The sequence below is a fragment of the Ammospiza caudacuta genome, chromosome 6 (genome assembly GCF_027887145.1).
Source record: "Ammospiza caudacuta isolate bAmmCau1 chromosome 6, bAmmCau1.pri, whole genome shotgun sequence".
In the NCBI taxonomy this organism is placed as follows: domain Eukaryota; kingdom Metazoa; phylum Chordata; class Aves; order Passeriformes; family Passerellidae; genus Ammospiza; species Ammospiza caudacuta.
This window is the reverse complement of record NC_080598.1, coordinates 28,627,733-28,655,056: the sequence shown is the minus strand read 5'-3', so window position 1 is coordinate 28,655,056 and position 27,324 is coordinate 28,627,733. Positions and strand designations below refer to the sequence as shown.

General features: G+C 38.1%; 1 protein-coding gene across 1 annotated transcript in view; it reads left to right on the top strand.

Annotated features, from left to right (window-relative positions):
- Nucleotides 1-213: 213 nt before the first annotated feature.
- The window catches only part of INO80 (INO80 complex ATPase subunit), a 61,358-nt gene continuing 34,247 nt past the window's right edge, over nucleotides 214-27,324 (top strand). Inside the window, exons 1-22 of the mRNA XM_058806273.1 lie at nucleotides 214-1,116; nucleotides 4,558-4,630; nucleotides 6,671-6,856; nucleotides 8,118-8,284; nucleotides 8,376-8,443; nucleotides 10,492-10,653; nucleotides 12,108-12,228; nucleotides 13,465-13,679; nucleotides 14,666-14,719; nucleotides 15,470-15,673; nucleotides 16,965-17,160; nucleotides 17,362-17,429; nucleotides 17,742-17,951; nucleotides 18,559-18,639; nucleotides 19,772-19,867; nucleotides 22,442-22,501; nucleotides 23,081-23,223; nucleotides 24,292-24,376; nucleotides 24,861-24,978; nucleotides 25,374-25,459; nucleotides 26,424-26,591; nucleotides 27,051-27,184. Coding sequence (XP_058662256.1) covers nucleotides 6,714-6,856; nucleotides 8,118-8,284; nucleotides 8,376-8,443; nucleotides 10,492-10,653; nucleotides 12,108-12,228; nucleotides 13,465-13,679; nucleotides 14,666-14,719; nucleotides 15,470-15,673; nucleotides 16,965-17,160; nucleotides 17,362-17,429; nucleotides 17,742-17,951; nucleotides 18,559-18,639; nucleotides 19,772-19,867; nucleotides 22,442-22,501; nucleotides 23,081-23,223; nucleotides 24,292-24,376; nucleotides 24,861-24,978; nucleotides 25,374-25,459; nucleotides 26,424-26,591; nucleotides 27,051-27,184 — 2,579 coding nt within the window. The 5' untranslated portion in view covers nucleotides 214-1,116; nucleotides 4,558-4,630; nucleotides 6,671-6,713. The remainder of the gene's footprint in view (nucleotides 1,117-4,557; nucleotides 4,631-6,670; nucleotides 6,857-8,117; nucleotides 8,285-8,375; nucleotides 8,444-10,491; nucleotides 10,654-12,107; nucleotides 12,229-13,464; nucleotides 13,680-14,665; nucleotides 14,720-15,469; nucleotides 15,674-16,964; nucleotides 17,161-17,361; nucleotides 17,430-17,741; nucleotides 17,952-18,558; nucleotides 18,640-19,771; nucleotides 19,868-22,441; nucleotides 22,502-23,080; nucleotides 23,224-24,291; nucleotides 24,377-24,860; nucleotides 24,979-25,373; nucleotides 25,460-26,423; nucleotides 26,592-27,050; nucleotides 27,185-27,324) is intronic.

Here is a 27,324-nt window from a genome sequence, read left to right as displayed (position 1 = left end):
GTGGCGCGGCGGTGCCCGCAGAGCCCGGCGGGGCGGGGGCCCGGCCGCCCCAGCGCTCCCGGAATAGCCACCGGCACCTGCAGGAAGGGGCCGCCTGCCAGACTCGTGGCGTTGTTGATGGAAAGTGTCTCCCGGGTGCCCGTGAAACGCGGTTCAGCGCTGTGTTCGCGCCCGTGAATGCGCACTTCCTTAAAGCTGCGCTGTAAAGTCCGCTCCTGTTTGACTGCAAACAGGTAGCCTGGTGCAGTTGCTCTGGGAGACTCAATACAATTTCTGTTCGTCATTTAGCGTTATACGTGCTTAACGCTGTTGCCTGTCTCCTGTGAATGATTTCTCCCACTGCGGTGTTGCAGATATTAATAACGCCTTTAATTTATTTTCGCCTTGGCACGAAGAAAATGGTTCAAGTCAAGTTAGTTTTTTTATAGTGAAATACGTTTAGTTCGGATTTTAGTTTCCTTCCTTACAAACAAATCTACTGCATGGATTTGTACAGCACATCTGATAAGCCCTGTATGTATGTGATCGACACCGTTTTTAACTTCAGCGATTCATTTTTGCTGTCACTGCTTTAGTGTGTATGTATAAGAGTGTCGTGACACTGAGAGGTTGGTAAGATAGTGAGGGAAAAGTACAAGAAATAGAACTGTATCTTGAACCTTTTTCCAGGGCTAAAGAAAATTGCCTGTAATTCTTCTTTGCATATTCTCACATGTGTTTTGTTGAAGTTGCTGAAAATACTGCCTCCCAATTTTTGATGTTCAAATGAGCAATTTTTGTTCCATTTGGGTATAACATAATACGCTGTAAATTCTGTAATAAGCATTCTCTTTAACAAGCTAGACTACATGCTAGATTAGCTTAGATGGCAAGTGCTCTTAGAGCTTTTTTTTGGATATAGTTCCCTTTTCGTGGTCTGGGGTGGAGGGAGTAAAAATCAAACAAAACTGAAAATATCTATGCAGTTGTTCTTTTGTGTGCACAGAATGGCAAAGTGTGAGGGTAACTGTTGGTGCTGCTGTGTAGAGCAGAGACTATAAATGCATTGTCGGAGGCATCCATAAATACTGTTAACTCTCTTGGGACGAGAATTACTCTAATTGAACGACTAAATAGGTTTGTTTTTCTGCTAATTTGAACTTGGAAGCAGAGCTCTGATTCACCTACTTTTGTGTTCAGTATATTTGAATGTATTCTGCTGTTTGCTACGTATATGCTTCTGATACACTGCTGTATAGTTTTTCTTTTAAATAATAAATAAGGCCCTATCTCTAACTGTTTTTTTTTGGGAATTGGGAAATCCAGAGGCAATGCCCTGCTGGCTCTTCTCTGTATTTAAAAGTGATTAAAAGGTGGAACACAGATCACTGAAATGCTGTCTCATTCCTTGGAAAACAATATGAAGCCTTACCACAAAAGCAGAACGGCAAAGTAAAACATCTAGTTTACCTAGATTTCATTACTCAGAAAAGCAATTAAAATGTCTTTTTTAAGTTTCAAACTCAAATTATGTGAACGCAGAGTTTAGTTGTATATACATTAATTTTATTTTTTCAGCTTGAGGTTAGTGGAGGCTTTCAGCTCATATGACATTTCATATTTGCTTTTTGAAAAGCCATAATGTCTTATATATCCCAGTTATATTTAGGACGCTGCCATAAAAAAAACCCATGTGGGACTTAGGTTTTGCTTTAAAATGTGGTCTGTAGCTCTGGGAAATTGTTGTTAGTGTAACTGTGCATTTACCAAAGCAAGCTAAAATGAGTGGGGAAAGGAGAGCGTGTAATTCTTCAAACAAAATAGTTCTTCAGGTTTTTTATACCACTGCAATTTTTTCTATTGGAGATTATATGCATTTAAAGAAGTCTGACAAAAATATGCTTAGCTGCTCTTACTGTGCTAGTCTGTGTTTTCCACACAGACCCTGACTTGGTGAATCTTCTGTTTGGATATATTTGTGTCAGGATTTATTCTGGAGATATTACTACTGGAACATCTCACAGCATTAACTATTCTGCTCCTCCAGTAAGACTAGTATGTCTCAATTCTAAATTTCTTCAAGAAGGAAAAGTATTTTAGGGATTTGCATAAGTTTGGAAAATCTGTCTTAATAAGTTGGTGTCAAATTGCAAAGCACAAAAACCCCACGTTTGGGAAAAACCCAGAAAACTGCTAAAATTGCAAGGCAATTAAGGTGGCATAGAAGATTGTATTTTGACCAGTTTTAATCCTTATATAGATAAAGCCTTCCATGCTATAAATAAATGAGGAATACATACTTTCTGTGATTTCAGGTTTTTGTCCACATGGATGTTTTGTCAGTGTGTTTGCAGTGGTGGGATGGAGAAGAGAAAAGAGGCTGCTTCTGTGGGCTGAAGTACTGGAACAAGTGTTGGTGCTCACCTGCCTGGTCACCCTTCATAGCCATGCACTCAGTGTGTGGCTGGGGAGACTGAATTACTTTTACCTCCCTGATTTGCCTTGCTAAGAAGAGAGAATGTACATTAGCTACAGCCCAGTACTTTTTACTTGCATGGCAGCTTGTGTTTGTGCATGTGCCCTCAGCTAGGAGTGGAGTTGTTACCATTATTTACTATGACAGTTGATGTTAGTCATAAAGAGCAGGAAAACTAATCCTCTGGGCCTTATCTGAGGTGTAGAGGTGGCAGCAGCTAAAGGGAAAAAACACAAGAAACTCATGGATGAAAAAGTTGCTTCAAACAGCTCTGCAAAGCAAACCCCATCCAGCTTGCAGCTAGGCACAAGAGCCAGATTTTCACTTAGCACTTTCGGGGTTCCTGTTTGATACCAGTAGGGAAAGCGTGCTGGACTTCCATTCAGAAATATGCAGTGGATATTTGGGAGAATCTACTTTTAAAGCTAAGCTGTTTTAGGAGAGCATGGTTGTGCTGTTTGGTTGGTGCAGGTCAGTGGGCATAAAATGTAGACAGCTTGTTATAAAACCTAGCTGTTCTCAGAAGATACCCTTGGAGGATTCTTCTCCAGTGCGGGCTGTTTGCTTACTGACTGGATGCTATAGATGGGCAGACTTGAAAAAACAGGAGTGAGGGAAGAAACCCCACACCTACATTAACATTGAACTAAGCAATGGGACTTTAAAACAGCATAAGGAAGGGTCTTTCAGAACTGAATTTAGTTATTAAAAAAATACAATTACTATGAAAGTGATTTGCATGAAGTTATTACATTCCTGCTGATATTTTACCTGTACTTTTAATAATTAGTGGTCCATATGATACAATTAAATGGCTTCAGTGTGAACTTCTGATTAAGAATGCTAGAAGATTCAAAGTGCCAGCCTGGCAGTGCAGAAGCTATTTATTTCCAAATGCTGTTTTTCTAAACTGTTAGAACTCTAGGGAAGAGGAAGGGAGAAAGCAAATAGCTATTGAATTTGATACTGAAACTTAACATGAAGCTGGTATATATCAGTAAGAAAGTTGTGGTGGCACAAGGATTACTGTGCAGCTTCTGCTCATTTTAACCCTGTAACATATGAGTATTTACCTAAATGTTACCATCAGTAATGAAATCTTTTTGAAAATCTGTGTTTTGTCCTTAAACTGAGTAAACAAAAGGATAGATTTGTTTCAAAAATGTCAAACAAAGGTGGAATGAATGTCATCACCATGTAAATCCACTGAAGCAATATGTTGATGGTGTCATACACAGTTACATACAGTAGTGGATCAGGCTGTGTGCCTCTCATTTGTTCCTGTCTTCTCTCACTTCAGTGTTCAATCAGTTTTTGCTATTGGAAATCTTTGTTTGTTAAAACCTATACTGGAAATGAAAGGATAGAGAATGAATTATCTGTCACTTAGCCTTCTGTATTATTACTTTGATCAGCAGAGAAGCACTCTGTGACTGTCAGCATATAAATAAATGAAGGGTTGAATTAAATGTCTGAGTTATTCACTATTCAGTATGCTTGTGTAACACTTACTGAAATTTTTTTGGGCATTGTAAATATGTTTTAAGGATATTGTTAAGCTCTCCTGTGCTTATTTGTTTATTTGGTAGGCAGGATGCAGGCTAGTAACTGTTTTGAGGACAAGAGTAATTAATGTTGTATGTACAAGGGTCTTGTGGAGCAATTAACATAGGAAGACAAGCAAAAGTGTGTCTTTTATATGGTTGAAATACAGAGAAGTTGTGTCAGGTCAAGGAGGACTTCATTAAATGTGGAAATGCAAGGCTGAGTTTTGGGAATGTGGTTTTCTGCAAAGAGCAGACAGGTGAAAGTTGCCATGTTTTTTTGAGTTAACTGTGTTAATATCATACATGCCCTTGTTGATGGATACATTTTGAAATGGAATGGGAAAAGGAATCACCATGCTTGTTTTGCTATGATACTAGGGAGAGATTTTCACTCTTGTAATATATGTAATTTTTATTAGTAATCATGAGGAAAGGAAAATGCCTTTTACCTTCAAGGTGTTATTTTCTAGTGCTTCATCAATTATCTCTTCCATTAGAGGCACAAGTTTCATGTTTCCTCTCATTTTTTAACCCTTTTACTTAATTTCTTCACAGAAAGGGTTGTCAAGCATTGGAACAGGCTGCCCAGGCAAAACGTTGGGTCACTGTCCCTGGAGGTATTTAAAAGGTGTGTGGATGTGGTACTTGGGGACATGTTTTTCTGGTGGACTTGGCAGTGTTGGATTAGCAGCTGGATTTGATTATCCTAGAGGTCTTTCCTGACCTAAATGATTTTGTGGTTCATTTTGTGTCTTCCTCTCTCTTGGAAGACTGTTCTTGATTTAAGTTTTTTTGTTTGGTTTGTTTGGTTTCAAATGCCTGTTAAGCGCTATGACGTATGTAGATGAAAGCTGCTTGGAAAATGTGCATCTTACTACCCTTTAGTAGGGAAGGCTTTCAGATGTTGCTAAGTTCTGCTGGAAATGAGGATTTGGTGACAGAGGTCAGTCATTCAACTGATGTCAGGTATGCAAAGACCTAATATGTAGAAAGCTTCAGTCTAAAAATAATTTTTATCACAGAGCTGTTACCTTGTCGAATGAATTCTGGTGTGTTATTGGTTATCCTCTGTGGGTACAGACGTTAACTCAAGAGCCAGTATTTATTAAGAAATAGTACAATTTGCTCTTGTTCAAGCACAGCCATTAGTCTTAAGATGAGGATCACTTATAGTGTATTGTAACTTTGAAGTTCTGAATTTGTTCTGTAATTTTGGAGGATAAAAGACTTAGAGAAGGTTAGATGCTGGGTTTTGGATTTCTCTATGTGGAGGGAGAGCAGCTTGAAGATAGGATACTCAATCTGTATGTTTACTTACATAAGCATAAAACAATTTAGTCACTTATTTAATAATTGAACAAATATATGTCTTTCAACAAATTAATGAGAAGTTTGCTTCAGATTTTGTAGTATTTTTAAGAAGTGATAGAAACTGCAAGAATCCTTCAGCAGAGCAATGAATCTAAGTCTGACTGGTTTTAATTTAAGCATCCTGTTCTAGCGAGAGGTGTCCCTCCCTGTGGTGGGGTTTGGAGCTAGATGTTCTCTAAGGGCCTTTCAAACCTAAACCATTCCATGACTTTTGTCCTCCCCCAGAAGTAAAAGCTTTAGACATTTATTTATTTGTTTGTTTATTTGTTTGTAAATATTTAAGATCTTGACAGCACTTTGATTTATAAAGTAACAACTCTGGCTTTGGAAATCACATACTACCTTTCTCACTGTTACTATAACAGTGATGGCATGTTTTGTAGTCAAAGAAAAGTAAAATTTGAGTTGACAGAGCTATTTCTGTAACAGTTGTTATGATGTCCTTTGTAGTTGAAGGAAGAGAAAGCTGCAGTTGACAGAGGAATAAGATGTTTTGATACCTTTGTTTCCAGAGTATGTAGTATGCAAATATTGCAGGAGTTGCATTTGGATTTATTAAGAATCTTAAATCCAGAGGAAAAATAAAAAAAGTTCCTACTAGTGGAAAAACAATGCTAGAATACATTCTAAATTTTTAAATATTAAAAAGTATCTTGAAAATGCCTTTTTATGTATTATTTTTCTTTAATAAAATAACAGTTGTGCTTTAGAAGGAAAGGGTTTTTGGTCAAGTATTTGTAGCTTGTTTGCCAGCAGGTAACAGCTATATTTTCAGTGCTGAAAGAGCATTACTGTAAGGTAAAAGAGAAATATTACAAGTATTCAGTAGACTACAGCTGTGAACTGAATGGTAAAAAAAACAGAGGAGCAATATTTTTAGTAATTCTTCCTTTTTGAGTTGGTTATATATATGCCTTCTGTTCAGGGTTGAGCATGTTACTTTAATAACGTGATGAAAGCTTACTGTGGTTGCTTGAGGACTGTCTTCATAATACTTAGAATTTCTATGTCATCACTTGGATTATCATATTAGGTTAAAACAGTGCTTGTTCGTATCAAACAGCAACCACAAAGTCATAAACCAGAAAACTAAGAATCTAGTTTGTGGCTGTGGTAGTACTGTGGTGGAAAGTTGAATGGCAATTTCTGTTTGTTTACTATACCTATTAACTGCAGCCTAAGCTTTTGCCCACAGTTGTCTTGGTTTTTTGTTTTTTGTTTTTTTTTTGTCAAACAGGGACCTGTTTGCTCATTTCAGAGGAGTTGTGGTGCTGATGGCCATTGTTTCCTTTTACAGCTGTGTGTTCAGAGGCACCTGTGCATGAGGAGAAGTTTGTTCTATGGCCTCAGAGCTGGGTGCCAGGGAGGATGGCAGCTGCTCAGAGCTGGCAAAACCCCTCTATCTGCAATACCTGGAAAAAGCTCTGCAACTGGATCAGTTCTTACGACAGACATCTGCCATCTTTAACAGGAGTATATCCAGGTACCAAAAGCTTTTCTACTCCTTGGGAGTGCCCAAGGAAAGACAGGCATTTTTGTAATAGTGTTCCAAACCCTACAGCATATGAAGAATTTATCAGTGACTTGTTCATTAGAAGCTCTTCTGCTTTAGGAGAGGTCACTTGGATCGCTCAGCCTAGAGAAGGGGAAATCTAAACAATACTATTAAATTTAATAGTAAATCTAGCATTAGGTTTGAGTTTTGAAACAAAGCTTTTCTGATTTCTTCTCTCTGGTCACCACTGACAGGACCTGAGGCAATGACATGAAATTTTGTCAGAGGAGATTTAGGTGGGATATTAAGGAAAGGTTCTCTAACCAGAGGGTGGTTGGGCACTGGAACAGGCTCCTTGGGGAAGGGGTTGCAGCACCTGCCCGACAGAGTTCAAGAAGCTTTTGGACAACACTCTCAGGCACATGGTGTGATTCCTGGGGACTCTCCTGTGCAGGACCAGGAGTTGGACTTAAAGATTTTTGTGGCTCCCTTCCAACTTGGGATATTCTCTTATTGTATAAAAGATTTTGGACTGTGCTTCTCTCAGTTCATAGTGATAATACAGTGTGCTACCAGCTCATACACAAATTAGTACAATGTTTTAAAGCTCTTTTTTTGTAGCTGAGTGGCCAAAACTTTCTTTGTGTGCAAAAAGTAGAATGAGGAAGCCCTAAGTAGATTTTCTGGGACACTTACAGCCTTAAGTCATAAAGAAAATGGAAAGACTTGTCAGATGCAGAATTTGTCTAAGTTGTAGCAATGAGGCATCATCAATGTGTGTTTCTATCCCAAAACAATCAAATATGTAATTTCATCAGTGTTTTCAGTATTGCAGAATTACAGAACTGCTAACAGAATGGGCAATTGCTAACAGATATATTTATAAGCATGTATTAAGACCCACAAAAGGATTAGAAAAAGTATATGTACATTTCTTACATGTCCAAATGAGTATGACAATATTATGCTTTGGTTTGACTTGCATAGTTCATGCTTCTAAAACTAGACACCTAGTTGAAGACTGGAGGTGCAGGTTGATAACATAGCCAGGCTGATCTCATGGTTAACTGTTGCTAAGGGGTAAATGGGAAATTATTAACAGCAATATTTCTAATGTGTAGAATTACATATGAAGCAGTGTCAATTCTCAAACCTTTAGACAAATACCCATATGTAAGAAAGCTGGATGGTCATCTTCTCTTTTGAATATTTTCCTGTCATTGTCACTGTATTACGGATCTTCTTGCAGTGATGAAAGTGAAGATGGATTGGATGACAATCCTTTGCTGCCTCAGTCTGGGGATCCCCTGATGCAAGTTAAGGAAGAGCCTCCAGACTCCTTGCTTGGAGAGTCTTCTGGAGCAGGGAATTCTGGGATGCTGAACACACATTCCCTGAATGGAGTACTCCAGCCAGGTGGGCGTGTATTAGGTTGAGTCTTGACTTTCTTTGGGTTAGTCTGGAAAAGCATTATTTCTAAGAACTTTATTTTTTTTTCTGTAAACAGAACCAAAGTCTGAAAAGGGGAGCTTGTATAATTTTTCCAAAGTGAAGAAAAGCAGAAAGTGGCTGAAGGTAAGAATATTGGAAAGAAATGCAGCTATTGTGGAATCTGTGAGTAGAGTTACCCACCTAGCCATTCTCAGTCATTTACCAGCAGTCCTGGCTAACCAGGGAGATCCTAATTGGCTGAAAGTTTGCAAACATGGCAACCATTTACAAGAAAAGCTGGATGTAGGGCCTAGGGAACTACAGAACTGTCACCCTATCCTTGGTGCTCTGTGAAATGTTGTGGAGTGTTATATCACACAGCATGTGCAAGATAACCAGGGGATCAGGCCCAGCCCAGCATGGTTATATGAAGGTTGGGTCCTGCTTGACCAACCTGATCATATTCTGTGACAAGGTGACCTGCCTAATGGATGAAGGAAAGGCTATGGATGTCTTGACTAGACTTCAGTAAAGCCATTGACACCATCTCCCACAGCATTTTCCTTGACAAGATGGCTGCTCACATTTGGATGGGTGCATGGTTTACCAGGTGAAAAACTGCCTGCATGGCTGGGCCCAGACAGTGGTGGAGTTATATCCAGCTGGTGGCCAGCTCCAGTGGTGATCCCCAGGGCTCAGTTCTGGGCCTGGTCCTGTTTATTGTCTTTATCAGTGATCTGAATGAGGTGATCAAATACACCCTCAGTTACTTCCAGGCAAGTTGGGTGGCAGTGTTGATCTGTTGGAGGGCAGGAGGGCACTGCAGAGGGGTCTGGATCATGGGCCAAGGCTGACTGCATGAGGTTCAATGCAGTGAATATCCTGCACTTGGGTGACACCAACCCCATGCAGCAGAACAGGCTGGGGGAAGCATGGCTGTAAGGCTGATCAGCAGAAAAGGACCTGAGGGTGCTGGTTGAAAGCAGCTGAACATGATCCAGCTGTGTCCAGGTAGCCAAGAAGGCCAATGGCATCCTGGCCTGTATCAGCAAGTGTGGCCAGCAGGACCAGGGCAGTGATTGTTTCCCTGTACTTTGTGTCCTGGTGAGGCCACAACTCGAGCCCGTGTCCAGTTTGGGCCTCTTAGCAAGAGAGACATTGAGGTGCTGGAGTGTGTCCAGGGAAGGGCAGTGGAGCTGGGGAAGGCTCTGGATCACAAGTCTTAGGAGGAGTTGCTGAGGGAGCTGGAGTATTAAGCCTGAAGAAAAGGAGGTTTTGGGGGGACTCCATTGAAGGGAGATTGTAGTGAGGTGAGGATGAGTCTGCTCTCCCAAGTAATAAGCAGTAGGGCAAGAGAAATGGCCTCAAGTTGTGCCAAGGGAGGTTTAGATTTTATATTAGTAAAATTTTCTTCACTGGGGAGGATGGTCAAGCATTAGAACAAGCTGCCCAGGGAAGTTTTGGAATCACCATCCCTGGAGGTGTCCAAAAAGCATGTGGATGTGGCACATGAGGATGGAGTTACACGGTGGGCTTGGCAGTTAGTTTACATTCAGAAACTGAATTAATTTTAAATTAAACTAATATATTATAAAAGGTATTAAATGGAGATTTGGAACTTGACTGAAAATTTGTTTTTATGTTGAACTCACTATAAGGTCTCAGTGAGGATGGCAGAAGAGAGCGGAATGGTGGCTTTATGCGCTCTTTGCGTTTTCACTGTATTGTAGCCATCTCAAGCTAGCAAAAACATGTTGCCAAGAGGTCAAACAAGAGCCAAACTTGCAGAAACCGATGCAGGTAGAAGTGGTAGAATAGCAGGACAAACTACAAATGGGGTAGGGAAGCACCTGCAAACGACACATCACAAAATACCCTTGCTGTTATCCTGGCTTTTCTCACTGCTGCTTTGCTGAGACCACAAACAGACAAAGTGGACTAAAATGATTTAACTATCACAAACTAACAGAAAACTACTTTCCTCCAAATCAGAAAATATGTATTGGATTCACTGCTATACAGGTCTGCTCCTCAGAAATCTATTTTCTGAGTCTTATTAGATGGACACGTTGTTAGTACTAAGTATCATTGTTGGGTGAGACCCACACCCCTTTATTAGGTAAAGGCTCAAGAGTCCTTTGCATAAATAGGGACTTGGGATTGTTAAATTAGTTCCCATTTATTCTTGTTAGAGTATCCTTCTGAGTGATGATTCCAGTGACACAGATTCACCAAGTGATGAGGATGGAGAGGAGGAAGAAGAATTTTCTCTTTCAAGGGAGGAACTTCACGATATGCTGCGATTACACAAGTATAAAAAATTGCATCAAAGTAAATATAGCAAAGACAAGGAGGTAAAAACAATGTTTACATTTTCTTGATTTTTATTCTTTCCTTTAACTGTATTATTTTAACTGCTCTTATGTTTTTATCAAAACTCATAATTTTGTGAACTGGAAAATATACTGTTTGGTAGACAGTAATTGTCTAACAGCACTTTTAGACTAGGATTATTGAATCAATTACATACATAGAATGAAAGATGCTGTGAATCTGTCACTAATGTACACAACTAGTACTAGTTGTTTGTTTTGGACTTTCTTTTGATATTTTCTTTCTTTCTCTTAGAAAGAAAGAAATGCTGCATTTTTGCATTTTTCTTAATAGTAAGCCAAATTCCATGGCTGCTTTGATTCTAATAATGTATTTTTTCAGATTATAAGGGCTTTTACAGAAATGTTCACTGCTGATTTGAATTGCAGCAGAAAGTCTTAGATGAAGGAGGTTATTCTATTCTGTTATCTGAGAATGTGTCTGAAGTTAAAATTTGTCCTCCTGTTTTATATTCTTTTCAAATCTCTCCAGAAGAGTGAAGAAATATTTTTCCACACAGGTCTTTGCTTCTCTCTACTTCTTTCTTTTGTTTTCTTGTAAAGCTCTGAACCAATATTAGCTTCTTGAAATATTGCATAGCTACACAAATATTCATACACCACATTTTTAAACTGGTCATAGCTTTGTTAGATTTTACACAAATACTTATTTCCAGACTTGTAAGAAATAATACCCAGTGAAATTAGCCAGTGAGAGATTGTTAGATCAGCAGTACACAGTTATGGAGGGAGAGGAACATAAATCAGAAAAGTTTGTTTATGCTTGTGATCTCACTTTTCAAAAATCTTCTATTAATTTAAAAGTATGCTTCGATTTTAATTAGTTTGTTTCTGAGCAGTACTGCCTTTAATTTGCCTGTTTATGTGTAACCTGTGTGGAATTCTTCACTACCTAATTTCAATAATGCTGGGAGTATACTGGCATTTTTCATCATTTAGAGGAAAAACTGTTGAGGCAGCTGTATTTTTACCTGACAATCTGAGTGTTCAAGTTGTTTGTCCTTGTGGAAATCTTTTAAATACCTTTTCTTTAAATCTGTCCTTTTACATCCTTTGGAATGATAAAGTAGAACATGTATGTAATTTGGGAATGCAGGCCAAGCAAATGTTGGGTCTATAACTGGACCTCTTCATGTAGTGTGTTGTCTTGCTGGGCAGCACCTGTGTGGAAAAGACAGAACAGTATGTTCTGAAAGTGCAACCTTCACTGCACCTCTTACTTAACCAGGTGGGCTGGGTTCCCTGTGCTCAACTTGGAGCCCACCTCTGGGAGCAGTGGTTTCACTTTAGACTCTCTGATGGTTGATAACAAATGCAAAATATGGAGAAGTGCATGCTTCCTGATCTCTTCTTCATGTTCAGGATCTGAGCTTGTTTGGGGGCTGTCTCTGTTACCTGCTCACTCTCCCCTTCAGTTGCAGCAGTACCAGTACTACAGCGCGGGGCTGCTCTCTACCTACGACCCCTACTACGAGCAGCAGCGCCACCTGCTAGGGCCCAAGAAAAAGAAGTTTAAAGAAGAGAAAAAAATAAAAGGTAAAGTCACTAACTTCATGCTTTTAAATGGCTCCTGGGATTTAACTTCTGTCCTACGTTGTTTCCTTTAATTAAACATAAATGTTCAAAACTTGTGGGTTTTGCAGGCAAATACCAAGTTCTGGCAAAGAAAAATGTCGTCAGAAAATATTGTGCTTTATCATCTGGCTTCTAGAAAGCTAGGGTGGAAAAAAGGTGTGTGACTGGAGAGTTCATGGCTCAAGATTTTATTTGTGGACCTTATTCAGTAGTTTGGAATCCATAAACATTGTTTCATATCATGGACCATTTACTCAAGAGTGTTTTGAAAACGTGATAGGTCCTTGAAAAGTTAAAGAGTTTAACCAGTACCTGCTGCAGTTATTCCTGAATTTGTAGTTTTAGCGATTCGGAAGTTTCAGGGGGTGAATGTTTTCTGGAAAATAGAGGGAACTTGGAGTTGATGTTTGATGTCATTTAGAATAGAATTATATCTCTGACATAACAACTGGAGCTTCTGAGATGTACATTTGCCAGGAAATACAGTTTCCTTTCTTGTTTGGGCTGGCAGTAGTTGTAAATCTGTAAAGAAGCAGAGAAGGCTATGAGCTGTCAGCATAAGGTGAACTCTCTTAGTGTAAGTACTTAAGTTTGAGCTGTGTTTTAAAGGGGTTATTTCAGGCTGGCTTCCATTCTTTTTGCAGGTTCCTTTAACTGTGGTGGTTTTTTTCTCCATTATGCTTGCAGCATCTGTAATTTTGCATACTCATGGTGAACATTTTTAATATCTGATACCAGTATCAATTTCCTCTGAAAGCTGGTATGACATGACTATGTGCCATTATATTTCAATGCAGTCTTCTCTTTGCTGAGAAGTTTGCTTTGAGACTTATTGTACCAAGTGATAATGTTGTCACCTTTAACAGTCTTGCCTTTATGTAGCTTTAAGTAGAATATTGCCGCAAAGCAAGCAACATGCACCAAGTCTGAGACATTTTAACTCTCAAGGCATCTTTCCCTGGGTGGAAGTAATTGCATTTCACCCCTCTATTAAACAGGAAAATCTTTCCATTATAAAGTACTGAGGAAATATCTAATAGTATAAATTAATTGCACCAGAATTGGAAAACATGCATAAGTTTGGCTTTTTTCTTGGTTCAACATATAAATTGACTAGGAGAATTTACTCGGGAAAGGTGCCTGATTAAATGTACCCAAAAATAGAAATGTATTTTTATGATTGTTGTTGCCATGCAGGCAAGTTGAAAAAAGTAAAGAAAAAGAGGAGACGGGATGAAGAACTCTCTTCTGAGGAGTCACCACGACGCCACCATCACCAGACCAAAGTTTTTGCCAAGTTTTCCCACGATACACCTCCACCCGGGCCCAAGAAAAAGCATTTGTCTATTGAGCAACTTAACGCACGTCGGCGCAAAGTGTGGCTTAGCATTGTTAAGAAGGAGTTACCAAAGGTGAGCTTGGCTAATGGCAGTAGATCAGTGATGATAGAAGAAAGTGAAATAGGAAATTAACTTAGTGGGGACTTGACACTTAGAAGAACAGAGTAAAGTAAGACTTGATTTTTCTGGTGGTCATTAACGACCTAACTGGAATTCTGCAATCCGTAAGCAACGTGTAGTTGAAATATCACCAGTGGTACCTAAACGGATCATGCAGCACATGCTTTGCTGTGGCTATTCAACCCTCGGCAATGAAAGGTGCAGGAAGCTCTAGCAGGTTCTCACACTGATCTGCAGGATGGCAGTATAGACCAAACCACTATCTAGGTTTACAGTGGAGTTCAAAAAATAGGTGTTTCAGTCACAACACCTGTGTTTTTCAAACCTTACCTCAGAAGCAGATTAGGGAAAAGTGTTTGTATCATTTACAGCACAAGCTTCAGGCACATTTGAAATAGAAGGCTGGATTCACTGTTGGTAGTTTTCTGAGATGGTCAGAGTGGACCTCAGAACCTGCTTTTTGAAGTTCACAGTCAGCAGACTTTGAATTCTGCAAGTCATGACTGTGTCATCCTGTATGGACTTAAAAGCCAAACAAAGGATACGTGCAGTGAGAGAGACCATATTTTTTCAAAAGATGAATTTTGATCATGTGAAGAACATAGGATCTACATAAATTCTTAACATCTTTGGGAAACAGTGGAAAATATTGTTTCCCTCAGTGATAAAAATGGAATAGGAGACCTCTGCTTTGCAACAGTAGTAATTAAAGAAACAATTATGAAAAAAGAGGTGTTTTGCATGCTTCCTTCAGGATTTGGAATATATTTACGTATGCCTTCAGTAATTTAGGGATGAAAAGCTGTTTCAGTCAATTATACAGTAGTGTCCATGACTAAAGTTGGTGCATGTACCTGCTGAAGACTAGATAGTGATTTTTTAAAAATACTGTGAAGCTATTACCCTTTAACTAATTTACAGGTTGTGCTCTTTTACAGGCATACAAACAGAAAGCTTCAGCCCGTAACCTCTTCCTAACCAACAGCAAAAAGGTAGGTGGTGTTTAGTTTCATACTGTTCCTTGTACTGGATGTAATAAACAAACTGTAACCTCTCTGTTTCTTACAATACTGACTATACTAGCAGGGCAATATAGGAGAAAGAACTGTATACAAGTAATTGTGATTTATTATAAGGCTTTTCATTTTTTAGCTGTGTTGTTTTGTCTTGTTTCATAAGCAACAGATGAAACAAACAACATGAGTTCCTTTCATGAGATCTTTCTGGCTTTTGAAAGATTTATTTTGTACATTTTAAATTTACTAATCTTTGATACTGTACATTAGTGGCTTTGGTACACTTCAACTTTTGAGTTGCCCATCTATCCACTAATTAAAACCTGCTGGTTTTAAGCATTCTGGTTGAAATCAAAGGGACTCTTGGAATATTAAGTGCTTTAATTTAGATAAATATGTAGAGGACCTGAGATTTTAAATAGAGCAGTTTTCAGCACAAGTGATTGCGAAAGCAATCCAGCTTCTTATCAGAGTCTTCTCTGAGAATTGGCATTGTTTCTACCTGGAGAACTTTGCTTACAAACACTGGGTAACAGCTTTCTGAGTACTTTTCAAGGGTTATGCTCAAGTATCTCATTCATTTGTATTGCTGCTGAGTAAAGTGTCACAGTTTTTTCTCTTTTGAAGTATCAGACTTGGTTATAATTAAATCTGATACTGTTTCTTGCTGGCTTTCTTTACAATCTGCCCATTTTATCACTGTTCCCAAATCTTATTTCCTTCTAGCTGGCCCACCAGTGCATGAGGGAGGTCCGGAGAGCTGCTATCCAGGCCCAGAAAAACTGTAAGGAAACTCTACCACGAGCACGTCGTCTCACCAAGGAGATGCTTCTCTATTGGAAAAAGTATGAAAAGGTGGAAAAAGAGCATCGGAAACGAGCTGAGAAGGAGGCTCTGGAGCAACGCAAGCTGGATGAGGAGATGAGAGAGGTACAGCAAAATCACAGATTGCTGATACTTCATATGCTGAGGAGACACAGAAGTGACTGGATAATTTGAGTTTCTGAATCCAAGCCATGAGATTCAGTTATTTGTTCTGTTTTGGTGCTATTCCACATATGTCTTCTGCTGTCTTATTTTTGTTTACATAATTATTCTAATGTTAGCAAGAGGTGATTGAAAAAAACCTTCAGATTGCATAAATTCTTTATAATTGAGTGAAATTGAGGAAGGAATCAGAAGCTGTGCATGTCTCACAGACATACACAGCTCAGTGTTGGTAAGGGCCAACATTTTGTAATGGTTTGTATATCTTTCTGGATCCAGAAGGGAAGACACTTTTTCATTGACATTGAATTTTTTTGTCCTGTTCTTTTTTTCCCCTGCTGCTGTAAGATGATTCTATTATTTATGTACGAGATGCATAATTTTTTTTGTGCTTGCTTTTTTGTTAGCCAACTGGCAACTTCTTGGACTCTATTACAGAGTAAAAGGGATTGAATTCAAGAGAGTTTCCTTGTAAAAGCTCTCTAGTGAAACTGTGGTTGTTATTTTAGATATGTATACCTTATATGAGGAAAGGTTGAATCTTAAAACTAAATATAAGGTGTTATAATGCTTAAATTATGCTTGCATTTATTGTGTTCCTTTCATTCTTGCAAATTCATTAACATTTGGTAAAGTTTTCTGCTGACTTAGATAAATAGACAAATTTTAACAGTTGCATTTTTTGCCAGAGCCTAAGGGTGAACAGAGCTTTTGCAATGCCTTGCTGAATGCTGAGTAATGATAATATCTCAAATCTATTACTTATTGATGTACTCATGTGTACTGCCATAATTCCCTCTACTAATAAGTAACAGAATGTGGGAGTGAGGTTGCCATGAGAGCATTTCTTAACTGCTGAGTTCCTTTACTATAAACCACTAAAGTCATGCTATTTTTTGTTGATATTTTTATTTTTCAGTGTAAACAAAACTTTGAAACTTTCTCTTAATAGATTATGGTGTTTTTTGTAATGATTACTGAATTTAAAAAAACTTTTCATTTACAACATTTTAATATTTTAGTATAGATATTTATGGAGTTGGTCAGTGTTCTTATGCGCAACTAATAATGTAGCACTTCAAAGTGATATGCTTAACATAATCTAAATAGATTGGTTGTTGATACATTTTTAGATTTTTTTGTTGTTGTTGTTGTTTAATTATATTTTAACATTGAACTCTTGTCCTGTCTCTTTTTCCCCTTCTTTTGTTTTTGGTAAATGCTCCTCTCTTAGGCTAAGAGACAGCAGCGAAAACTGAACTTCCTGATCACACAAACTGAATTGTATGCGCATTTTATGAGTCGTAAACGAGATATTGGACATGACGGGATACAGGAGGAAATCCTGCGCAAACTGGAAGACAGCTCTACCCAAAGGCAGATTGATATTGGTGGAGGAGTAGTGGTCAACATCACCCAAGAAGATTATGGTAAATGATTCATCTACAATGCTTTCTTTGCACTCTTTTGAAATTTACTGTACTCTGTGTGTTACCGCGAAAACTTAACAATTTCAAGCACAATAATTGCAGCAGTCCCTCTGCAAGGAGGACTGCTGCAATTATTGGAATTTATCTGTGTGTTTGGCTGGTTACTGATGCAGAGCTCTCATATGGGTCTGGTATTTTCAGATAGCAACTATTACAAGGCCCAAGCTCTGAAGAATGCTGAGGATGCTTACCAGATTCATCAAGCCCGGGTATGTATTTTTTTGATCCATGAAGTAGAAGAGCAAGCAGAGTAATTGGCAGAAGCCACAGTACCAGGATCTTTCATAGCAGTCAAGTCAAACAGGTTAATCCGGGGACCAGATTTGAATTTAATTCCATATACACATTTTGTGTTAAACCAGTAGAACATAAGGCTCCTGGGCTTGTGGAACAGACTAATTTTCTCTTCATTTCTGACGAGTATCATGTCTTAATGTGACTTGTAAAGCCCTTTACACTACAATTTCTTGATAAGTTAATATATTCACCATCTTATGCATTACTTTCCTCTTCCTGTTCAGACCAGATCATTTGATGAAGATGCAAAGGAGAGCCGGGCAGCTGCTTTACGGGCTGCTAACAAATCCGGGACTGGATTTGGAGAGAGCTACAGTTTAGCAAACCCATCTATCCGAGCAGGAGAAGATATTCCACAGCCTACCATTTTCAATGGAAAACTGAAAGGTTATCAACTGAAAGGCATGAATTGGCTGGCCAACCTATATGAGCAGGTATATTAGTACATCTTGCAAATTTTTATAACTTCTGGGATTATTGAAGTCATTAAAGTTAGCCCAAAAATCAACTGTTTTTAAAAATAGACTGTGTATAGTTGATATTTAATGTATTTGGAAAAAAGAAAAGTACTAGGTAGGCCATGTACCAGTTCTTGATTATTCTTTGATTATTGAATCAAAGTTCTTGATTATTTAGTACATAACAGCTTTGAAAGGGGCTTTGAGTTCAGTATTCTTTGTGTGGTTTATACAACTGTTTATCACTTAGATCATATATGGAGGAGACTTTTCCTGCTTGGAGTTGCATACTGTTTCAAGCTTGGGTCAGCAGATAAACTGCAGGCAGTCTTGTCCTTGTGAGTGTGCCCAGGTCACAATGGGATCATGAAGTGCAGAGAGGCTTAGGGGAAAAATAAGACTGAGAGATGAATGAAATATAGTTGAGATCAATTACCTCTCAGGAGCAGATGCAAGAGATGATAAAGTTTCAGAGTTGTTCAAGTGGGGCTGTTCCCCCTCAGTTCAGTAGCAGCTGTTTTACCAGTTCTTTGTAGTTTAAAAAGTAGTTAAGTGAAGGTGTTCATTTATGGATCTTTTGCAGGGCATCAATGGAATCCTGGCAGATGAAATGGGTCTGGGTAAAACAGTACAAAGTATTGCTCTCCTTGCACATCTGGCTGAGGTAGGTGGGTTATACCTTGTTCCTGGGTAGTATGTTTGATAGAAGATGGATACTTTTCACATGTTGGAAATGAATTTTGAATTATAAAGCTTAAATGTCTTAAAGAGTATTTTATACATTGTTTCCACATGGAGCCATTGAAATAGTTACAAATATGAATGTTTGTCAATTTTCATTTATATAGAGTTTTCATTTATTCACAGAGTAAAATCTTCTCACTTGCACTGAGTGTAAAAGCCTCAGGAGAGAACACACACATTTGATGGTTCACTGAGTTTTACAGATCAAAGTGCTCAGATTCTGAGCTTCATGGCAATTAGCATTAATTTCCATATTCCAGTGGGGTTTTGTAGGCAGCATGGCGATTCTTCTGTGCCAGGGCAGACAAACAAAACAGAATTAACAACAGGAGCTTACTTCTTAATGCAGAAATAGATACATTTATTTAAAAAATAAAGGTCTTGATTGCAATCCAGTCACTTGCCCTAAATAGGAGATATCAATGAAGTGATACTAGAAGCAGAATTAGCTGCACTAGTGACCAAATTGTGTGCATTTCTTTATGTTACTGCTACTGTTGGCCAAAATACTGTAAAAGTGTGCAGAGCTGAAGGTTCTTGAGCTCATCTGTATAGAGAGAATAACAAGATAAGCTTGTCTTCCTGTGACACCGCCCCTTGAGGTTTTTGTAAGGTTACACAGCGCTTTGTTCTTCTGCCTCTCCCTTAGGAGGGCCAGCTTGTAACTGCTAATATATTAATGGATCAACTCAGTTATTTCCCAGAGAGCACTGTAATTTGTGATGTGGCAGAGCAAAGTTTTTCAATATGATCTCAAGTTCTTATCAAAACAACAGGGGCTGTTAGTAACATGCAGGCGGCAACTCTCAGATACAAAGGATTTTGTTCTGGGAAGAACTTTGCTGTTATGAAATAAGTTTTGGTTAAACATTAGATCTGCTCTGTTTGATTTTGTATCACCCTGCTGTGCTGGAAGAGTTTTGCTATTTTGCATACAGTTCCCTCTCGTGTAGTCACTGTCATTTAGTAGATTTAAAGCCATATCAAACCATCTCTTTATCACTTCACTTCAATTATTTTTTTAAATTTAATTTTTTATGTGTGTTTTCCAGAGAGAGAACATCTGGGGACCTTTTTTAATAATTTCACCTGCCTCTACTCTGAACAACTGGCACCAGGAGTTTGCCAGATTTGTACCTAAATTTAAGGTAATAAGGATGTCCAAGAAATTTCTTTCTGTTTCCTTGAGAGCAAACCATTTTGTTCTCCTGAGTTCTGTATCATATCTGGGTGCTTACTGAATATGAAACTCTGTAATGGGCCTGTTTCTGGTATTTTTTCCCATCATCTTGTTTTTTTTCTGAAGTGTTTAGTTATTTAGGGCTTGAAAATATTCTGACTTTAATCACATGGTTTTCATTTTGCATTGACTTAAAGACACCTTCTCAGTAAGGAACTGTAGTAGGTCAGCAAGTGGGTGTGTAATTGTAACAGGTGGGCCTGGCAGCAGAACCAAGAATTACATACCGAGTTTTGTGTAATGTCTTTGGGGTTAAAGCTATGTTTTCAGTCATTCATGTGAATTTGAGTCAGATAAAGATTGTATGTGAACAAACGCTGAACAGATAACAGGGAAGTAAAATGTAGTTATTACAGAAAAATAGAACAACTATGGACATACAGTTAATAATCAAGGAAAAGCAGAGAAGTGAAGCACAAATAGATAAGAGCAAAAAGATTGAAAGAAAACATGGAGTTTTTCAGGTATATTGTGAATGTGAAAGCATAGTAAATAGAAATAGTAAACAGTAAATTAGAAAGCAAGGAACTATCAGTTACTGAAAAACAAGCTGCTTACCTGTCCCCCAGTGGAAACATTGGAGTGTTGCAAAGGAAAATTTGAAAAGAAATGTGTACTGCTAAAACAGTGCTGTAATTTCAGAATTCAGGACAGGCAAAAGTGTTAGAAGCTTGCAGTTACATCTGCAAAGAGAAACAGATAATAATTTAAGTATTTGGGTTGTTAACATTATAGCCTTTGATAGAAAGAAGTCTTGATTGGTTTTTTTTTTGAAACATTAGATTTTCCTTTTTACAGAAAACAGTAGAAGACACCTAGTTGTGAGTAACCAGTATACCAGTAACATCAGGCTAATTGTTTGAATGTCCTGACTACTTAAAAAAGTATGAGGAACAAACTATAAGTGATACTTGAATCTGGGGCAAGGCAAAATTAAAGGACTTAGCTTTTACCAAATAGCTTGCTTTGGAGACCCTGGTGAGACTGTACATTGGTTGTGGTGTTGTTTAGTTTGAGGTATCTGTATGAAGAGAAGTTGTGCTAGAGCATAGTTCAATACCTTTTATTCCAGTGACTTGTATTTTGGAATAAATTGGCATTACTGAGCCTTTAAAGCAACTAAGAAATTCAACTGAAGAAATTCAAACACTTGTGTTATTGAGGAGGTATTCAAAAGAAAAGAAAAGCCAACACAACCTAAAAATGATCCATTCATGCCTTTTCATAGCCCAAAATAATAGGGGCTCTTGATTAAAAAACTTGAGAGCTGTTGGCCAATCTATCTGCTTTGTCTCACTTCTTTGATCTATTCATTGTATGGAATAGGCAAGCAACTGTTTATGCTTACTCCTTCTCAGGAATGAAATACAGCAAATGTTTGAAAAATGCAGTCAGGATGCTTGTGAAAAGATAGCTTTCTCTTTTTTGACTTAAACACCAAACTGTTTATATCATTGTATAGCTGTTCTTTGGCATGCTGATCTTACTACATGCTGATGTTTACCTCATCCATGGAACAAAATTTATTTTAAAAATAAGTTTTCTAAACTTACTGTCACATGTTTATAACTTCAATCAATCTTTTTTTCAACCAGTTTTGTTTCTTCCTCTAATCATACAGAAGTGTGTGCAGTCAGTTCTGCTTGTAGTAAATCACAGTGAATTTTTGTCCCTGGCAGAATATGTAAACAAAAAGACAAATCACTTTTTAGTCAGTCTGGTTGTTTTACAAACAGAACAGTAGGAAGAGTATTCAATTAAAGGCTTTTGGAACTTGTCAGTTGAAGTTGTAAGACTTTTCACCACCTCAGAAAGCAGCATTCTTCCTCCCTCCCAAACCTCCCAGTCTTAGCTGACTGTAAGTCTTTCCTCCAGGCAGGAGATGGCAGTACAGTGTTATTAACCAGTGGCAGGATTCAGTGCTGTGCAAAGGTCTGAGTAACAGTTTTGAACTGCAGATAGTTTAAAGGCTTTCTCTGGCGGTAGTGGTCAATTTTAAAATTCTTATATTAAATATATTCATGCCAGACATTTTAACTTTATCTCAGCTTTTTGGGGTCAGTTCTGAAATAGAAAACCAACAGGACCATGGAGGTTGTTAAACAGGCAACAAACCTTCTAGTCCTCTAGCTTTAACTATAGCAGTTGAGTGCAGACCTCATTCTGCCATAAGCAAAGTATCATTTTTAATTTTTGGAAAAAAAACCTGACTAGAAGGTTTGTGCTAAATGCTAATGGACATTTTTAGATTCTCATCATAGCTTGATCAGGCCAAGTTTCTTGATGCCTTCTCCTGGAATGCTCTAGTAAATTAAAGTATTTTTAAATGCTTTCTGATTTTTCTCAATAGTAAAAAGATAATTTCCCTTTTTGTTGTTTTGGAGAAAGAAGTATTTCATTTTGTAGACTACAGACTATAAAATTCCAGAGCTGGTGTCATTATTTGAAAATAATGTCTTTCTGATTTTTTTTACTTTTTCAGGTGCTACCTTATTGGGGAAATCCCCATGATAGAAAGGTGATCAGAAAGTTCTGGAGTCAGGTAATGCCAGCATGAATGTGTACTTTGACTGTTTTTCTCTGTGCACAGTAAACCAGAAACTGTTGCTACCTGTCACCAAACTAAGCTAGTGGTGTGGATGCAGAGTGTCTTAATTCCTGGAGTAACATTTTCATTAAGATAATGAGGTGGAAGAAGAGCAATACCATACAGGGCAATTGAATGTGGCATGGGGTTCAAATGGAGAACTAGAGCTCTGTTCTTCATCTGGAAATTTCAGTGTCCAGGACTGTTTTTCTGTTTGAGTAACCTAGCTTGGGATATCCCAATGCAGAATCCCTGCAGTTTTGTCAAGATGGTTCCTTATTTAACAATAGCATTTTGTAGGGGTCAGTACCCAGGTCTTGTCTTGCCTTGCACATTAAGAAAGGTCTGAATTTGTTCAAGGACTGAAGTCCAGGTCCACTAGTTGAGTAACTGTGATATAATTAATTTTACAAGTCAGCTGTGAAAAATGCAATAGTAATGAGAAGATTGTAAAACAGAAGTCAGAAATTACAGTGAACTCTTGACAATGTACCTACGTTATGTGGACATTTGTTTCTCCTTTTGTGGTTGTAGAAGACACTGTATACTCAGGATGCTCCTTTCCACGTGGTAATTACCAGTTACCAGCTGGTAGTGCAGGATGTGAAGTATTTCCAGCGAGTGAAGTGGCAGTATATGGTGCTGGATGAAGCACAAGCACTCAAGAGTAGCTCCAGGTAATAAACTAACTGAAAGCAAAATCTTTTCTGTGTATCAGACTCTTGGAGGAGTATCAAGAAAGCATCAAGAGAACATAAATTGATAGAAGTTAAAATTGACACACATTAGACCCCTTAAGTATCTAACCCAGTTAAATATCTGTATAACTCTCTGACACAGGATAGATTTATTAGGTTTTTTGCATTTAGATTTTCCAAATATGTAAAATGTAATTAAAAGCTAGCTCTGGAGCAGGAACTTGTATGGAGCACAGGACAGTTAAACAAAACAGTGTGAAATGCTGTTCACTTTCCCTCCTGACTACTCACATAATTCTGCCTAGTGAATGGTCTGTAGTCCTTAGCTTATATTGCTTATGTTGGCTCCATTAAATGCATTATTTTGATTCCTTATTCAGTGGCACTTCCAGACATGAATGAAGGTCAGAACCCCATGAGTACTGTTGGCTGCAGTAAAGCCCAGTCTGTGTTATGAGACTCTATGCCAGAAAATTTTCTGTTTGTTTTCAAGTAATGGATTTGTCTGTCTTTATTTCTGTAATTGCTTTCCCATAACCTTTGTTCAAGTTGCAGTAAGTTGAGGACTACTTTAGATGCAGGCTGATTCTGACCAAAGTTTGTTTCTTCAGCATTCTTGGGAAACCACCCCTCAAAGATTATTTTAATGTATAGCTCAGCACTCCTGTCACAGTAGCCTATAAGCTTCCTCTTGTAAAGTATGAAAAATACATGACGTTCTGATTCAAAACTACCTGTTTCTTTTGGAAAGTTAATTATTCTGATCATGAGACTTTATTAATAAGCATTTATTTTAAAAATGAGTAAAAAAGATATTTAGAAAAATATAATAAATTACACACTTTTATTTTTTTTAAATTGGAAAAAGGTTATTTTTTCCTGTAGTTGTCTTTTGAAAGACTGGGGAACAGCTGTAATAGTTTTGTCCAGTGGCTTCCAAAGATTATTTGGGAAACTCACTGGAAACAATTTGCCTTAAAATACCTTATGTTTCATATCATTCTACAGTTTTCTCTATAAATTATTTTTCTTGCTTTTATTCGTTAGTGTTCGTTGGAAGATCCTACTACAGTTCCAGTGCCGAAACAGATTGTTGTTGACTGGTACCCCAATCCAGAACACAATGGCTGAGGTATTTGGGAGCTCAAAAGAGTAGATTTTTTCTTTGTAACAATAATACACACTAAACATATGTAAACAGTTGAGAAATCTGTTGTATTTTTGTGGTTGAGGGATCATGCTTGTAGCAAACCACTGGCAGACAAACATGGGATCAGCCCTGGGAGGGAAAAATATGGAAACTTGCCACTAAAGATATTTGAAGTAAAACTTAGATTAGATGAAATCTAATTCTGGTGACTTTTCCTTTTGTTGGCTGCTGTAGTTAGAATGTGTTTGTCACTGCTTTCTAATGGGATTCTGTTAAGTTGATCTCTGTGGCATTGTGGGGGGAGGCAGGAAGAGAATGCAGCTGGTGTTTTGTTTAATTTTGCCATGTCTCATGATCTAGTGAAGTAATTTTGCTTATGAAGAGCTGCAAGTTTTTGGGATCCCCAATTACCTTATCCACAGTAGGATGACTTTTGCTAATCTGGTGTTTTCTCTTCTCCTTTTAGCTGTGGGCCCTGCTGCATTTTATCATGCCAACACTGTTTGATTCCCATGAAGAGTTCAATGAGTGGTTTTCTAAGGACATAGAGAGCCATGCAGAGAACAAATCTGCTATTGATGAGAGTGAGTGCAGTGTGTAACTATTATGATTTTTATATTAAGAATCTGTTGCCTTTTTGAACTAAAAATGGCTAAATTTTCTATGAGATGTGGCATCTAAAGCAGAGGATGCATAATGGGATTGGAGATGCATAATTACTGGATTGCTGTTGATAGTTTATGTTAAAATTTCTGTTTCTGGCTGTAATATAGCATATGTAATGAATAGAAAAAAACAGTGTAGCACAGCACTCATTTGAAAAAGAAAAATCAGCAGAGAAAAATATCAACTCTATGCGGTAAGAACTCACATGGAGGAAATGGCTGAGCAGTTAGGGACTTAATTTGTCGTAAAACACTATATAATTTTCCTTTCTGATTAAGTAATTGTTCTTTCTTTCCCCTTCCCTTTATTTCAGACCAGCTATCCCGCTTGCATATGATCCTGAAGCCATTCATGTTGAGAAGAATAAAGAAGGATGTGGAAAATGAACTGTCAGATAAGGTGAGAAAAAGTATTTCTCTGGAATGGGTATTACAGCTCTATTGTCATAGCTCTGTTCTCTGATCTGGTTCTTGCAAACTTCTTTGTCAGTCTGCATACCTGAAATCTGACTGTAGACTTCTCTTCAACCTTCACTTTCTTGCACCTCATCCCAGCAATGTCATTAGATGTGAATGTAACTGAAGAACTTCTAAATAATAAACGTTTTTCTTGGGAAAGTATTTTGTTACCTGTTAAAAATGAAATATCTTCAGTCCTGGTTAAGTTGACAGAAGTATCCCTAATGGCTGTGAAGGAGATTAATACATCAATTACTGGGTAATAAACATTTCCAGTTGCCTTTGTGAAGGATTTGGCATGGATTTAGGATTATTTTTTTTTGCTTGCCTGTACAGAGAAATACATAGTGGCAGCATCATGCTCTTTTCTCTTGCCAGTCTCTTAATTTCACCTGGATATTAGCAATACTAGATGATCCTGTGGTCAACAGGTTGAGAGACATTGGCTGAGACATCTGGTTTGTTCTGATGAGCTTAATTATTTCAGTGGCCTTCCCACAGACACTGTTGTTGTGCGATGCACGGTCGCTGCTGTGGGTCCTGGCACTCCTTAGCATGGGTCTGAGTGGGGAGCTGTAGGATGGCAGAATTGAGGTCAGATTTTAAACTGATCAGCTGCAGATGTGATGTCAGCTTCTTAAGAATCCATCTGTTTACTCAGTTGTGTTCATGTACTTTTAAAGGTCTGTCTCCCACATCATTACACAAGCCTTCCAAAACACACCTGTCAGTCAAGTTCTTTCCAGGTTAGATCCTGAAATGCACATCTGAATGCAACTGCCTATAAATGTATTTTTTGATGAAGTTGTGTTTTCCTCAAGGTGTGTTTCAGCTCTATGTACACTAATGTTATCATCCTTCATTTTAAAGAAAGAAATGGCTAAATCTTCATTATCATTTTGCAGATTGAAATTCTTATGTACTGCCAGCAGACAAGTCGACAGAAGCTCTTGTACCAAGCTCTGAAAAACAAAATCTCTATTGATGACCTCTTGCAGTCATCAATGGGCACTACTCAGCAAGCACAGACCACCACTAGTAGTCTCATGAATCTAGTCATGCAATTTAGGAAGGTAAGGCTATTTTAAATAATAATTTTTGAAAAGTATGATCATTGGTTAGCACCAAACTAAGATGTGGCTTCTAGAAAACACCGTATTGAAAAAAATCTGGCATAGGCAAGCAAATTGGCATGCAATTCAGTTGTGTTTCAGATGCAGTGTAGCATTGATGTTGGGTGAAGAAGGGTTTTAGCTCTATGATGCATGCATTTGCTAACTGGTTTGGTTACAAAGGTTGGTTTGGTTACAAAGGTTGAAGGAAGCCAATCAGTTGGGAAGAAGAGGCAGTAGCTGTTATATGAATAGCAAAAGGTCTGACGCCATATTCAGAGCAGATACACTAAAATAACCATGCAATATTAAGCAATACTAAAGTTTCAGTGATCATTGGTCATGGTTGATTTGGGATCTAGATGCTGCACTGGACTAAGTTAATTCCTCCCAGCTTTTGACACGCTCTCTGTCTTACAGGTGTGCAATCACCCAGAGCTGTTTGAGCGACAAGAAACTTGGTCTCCATTTCACATCTCCCTAAAGCCATACCAGATTTCCAAGTTCCTCTACCGTCATGGACAGATCAGGGTCTTCAACCACTCACGGGACAGGCAAGCCTATTCCACTTCCTATCCAGTTTAGCATATTTAGTATTATTACTTACACTTATTTTTATAAATGCTAATTAGCTCCCTTACCTGGTGTACTTAAGTGATGTTGGCTGAGCAGTCCATTTCCTTTTAGTCATTCA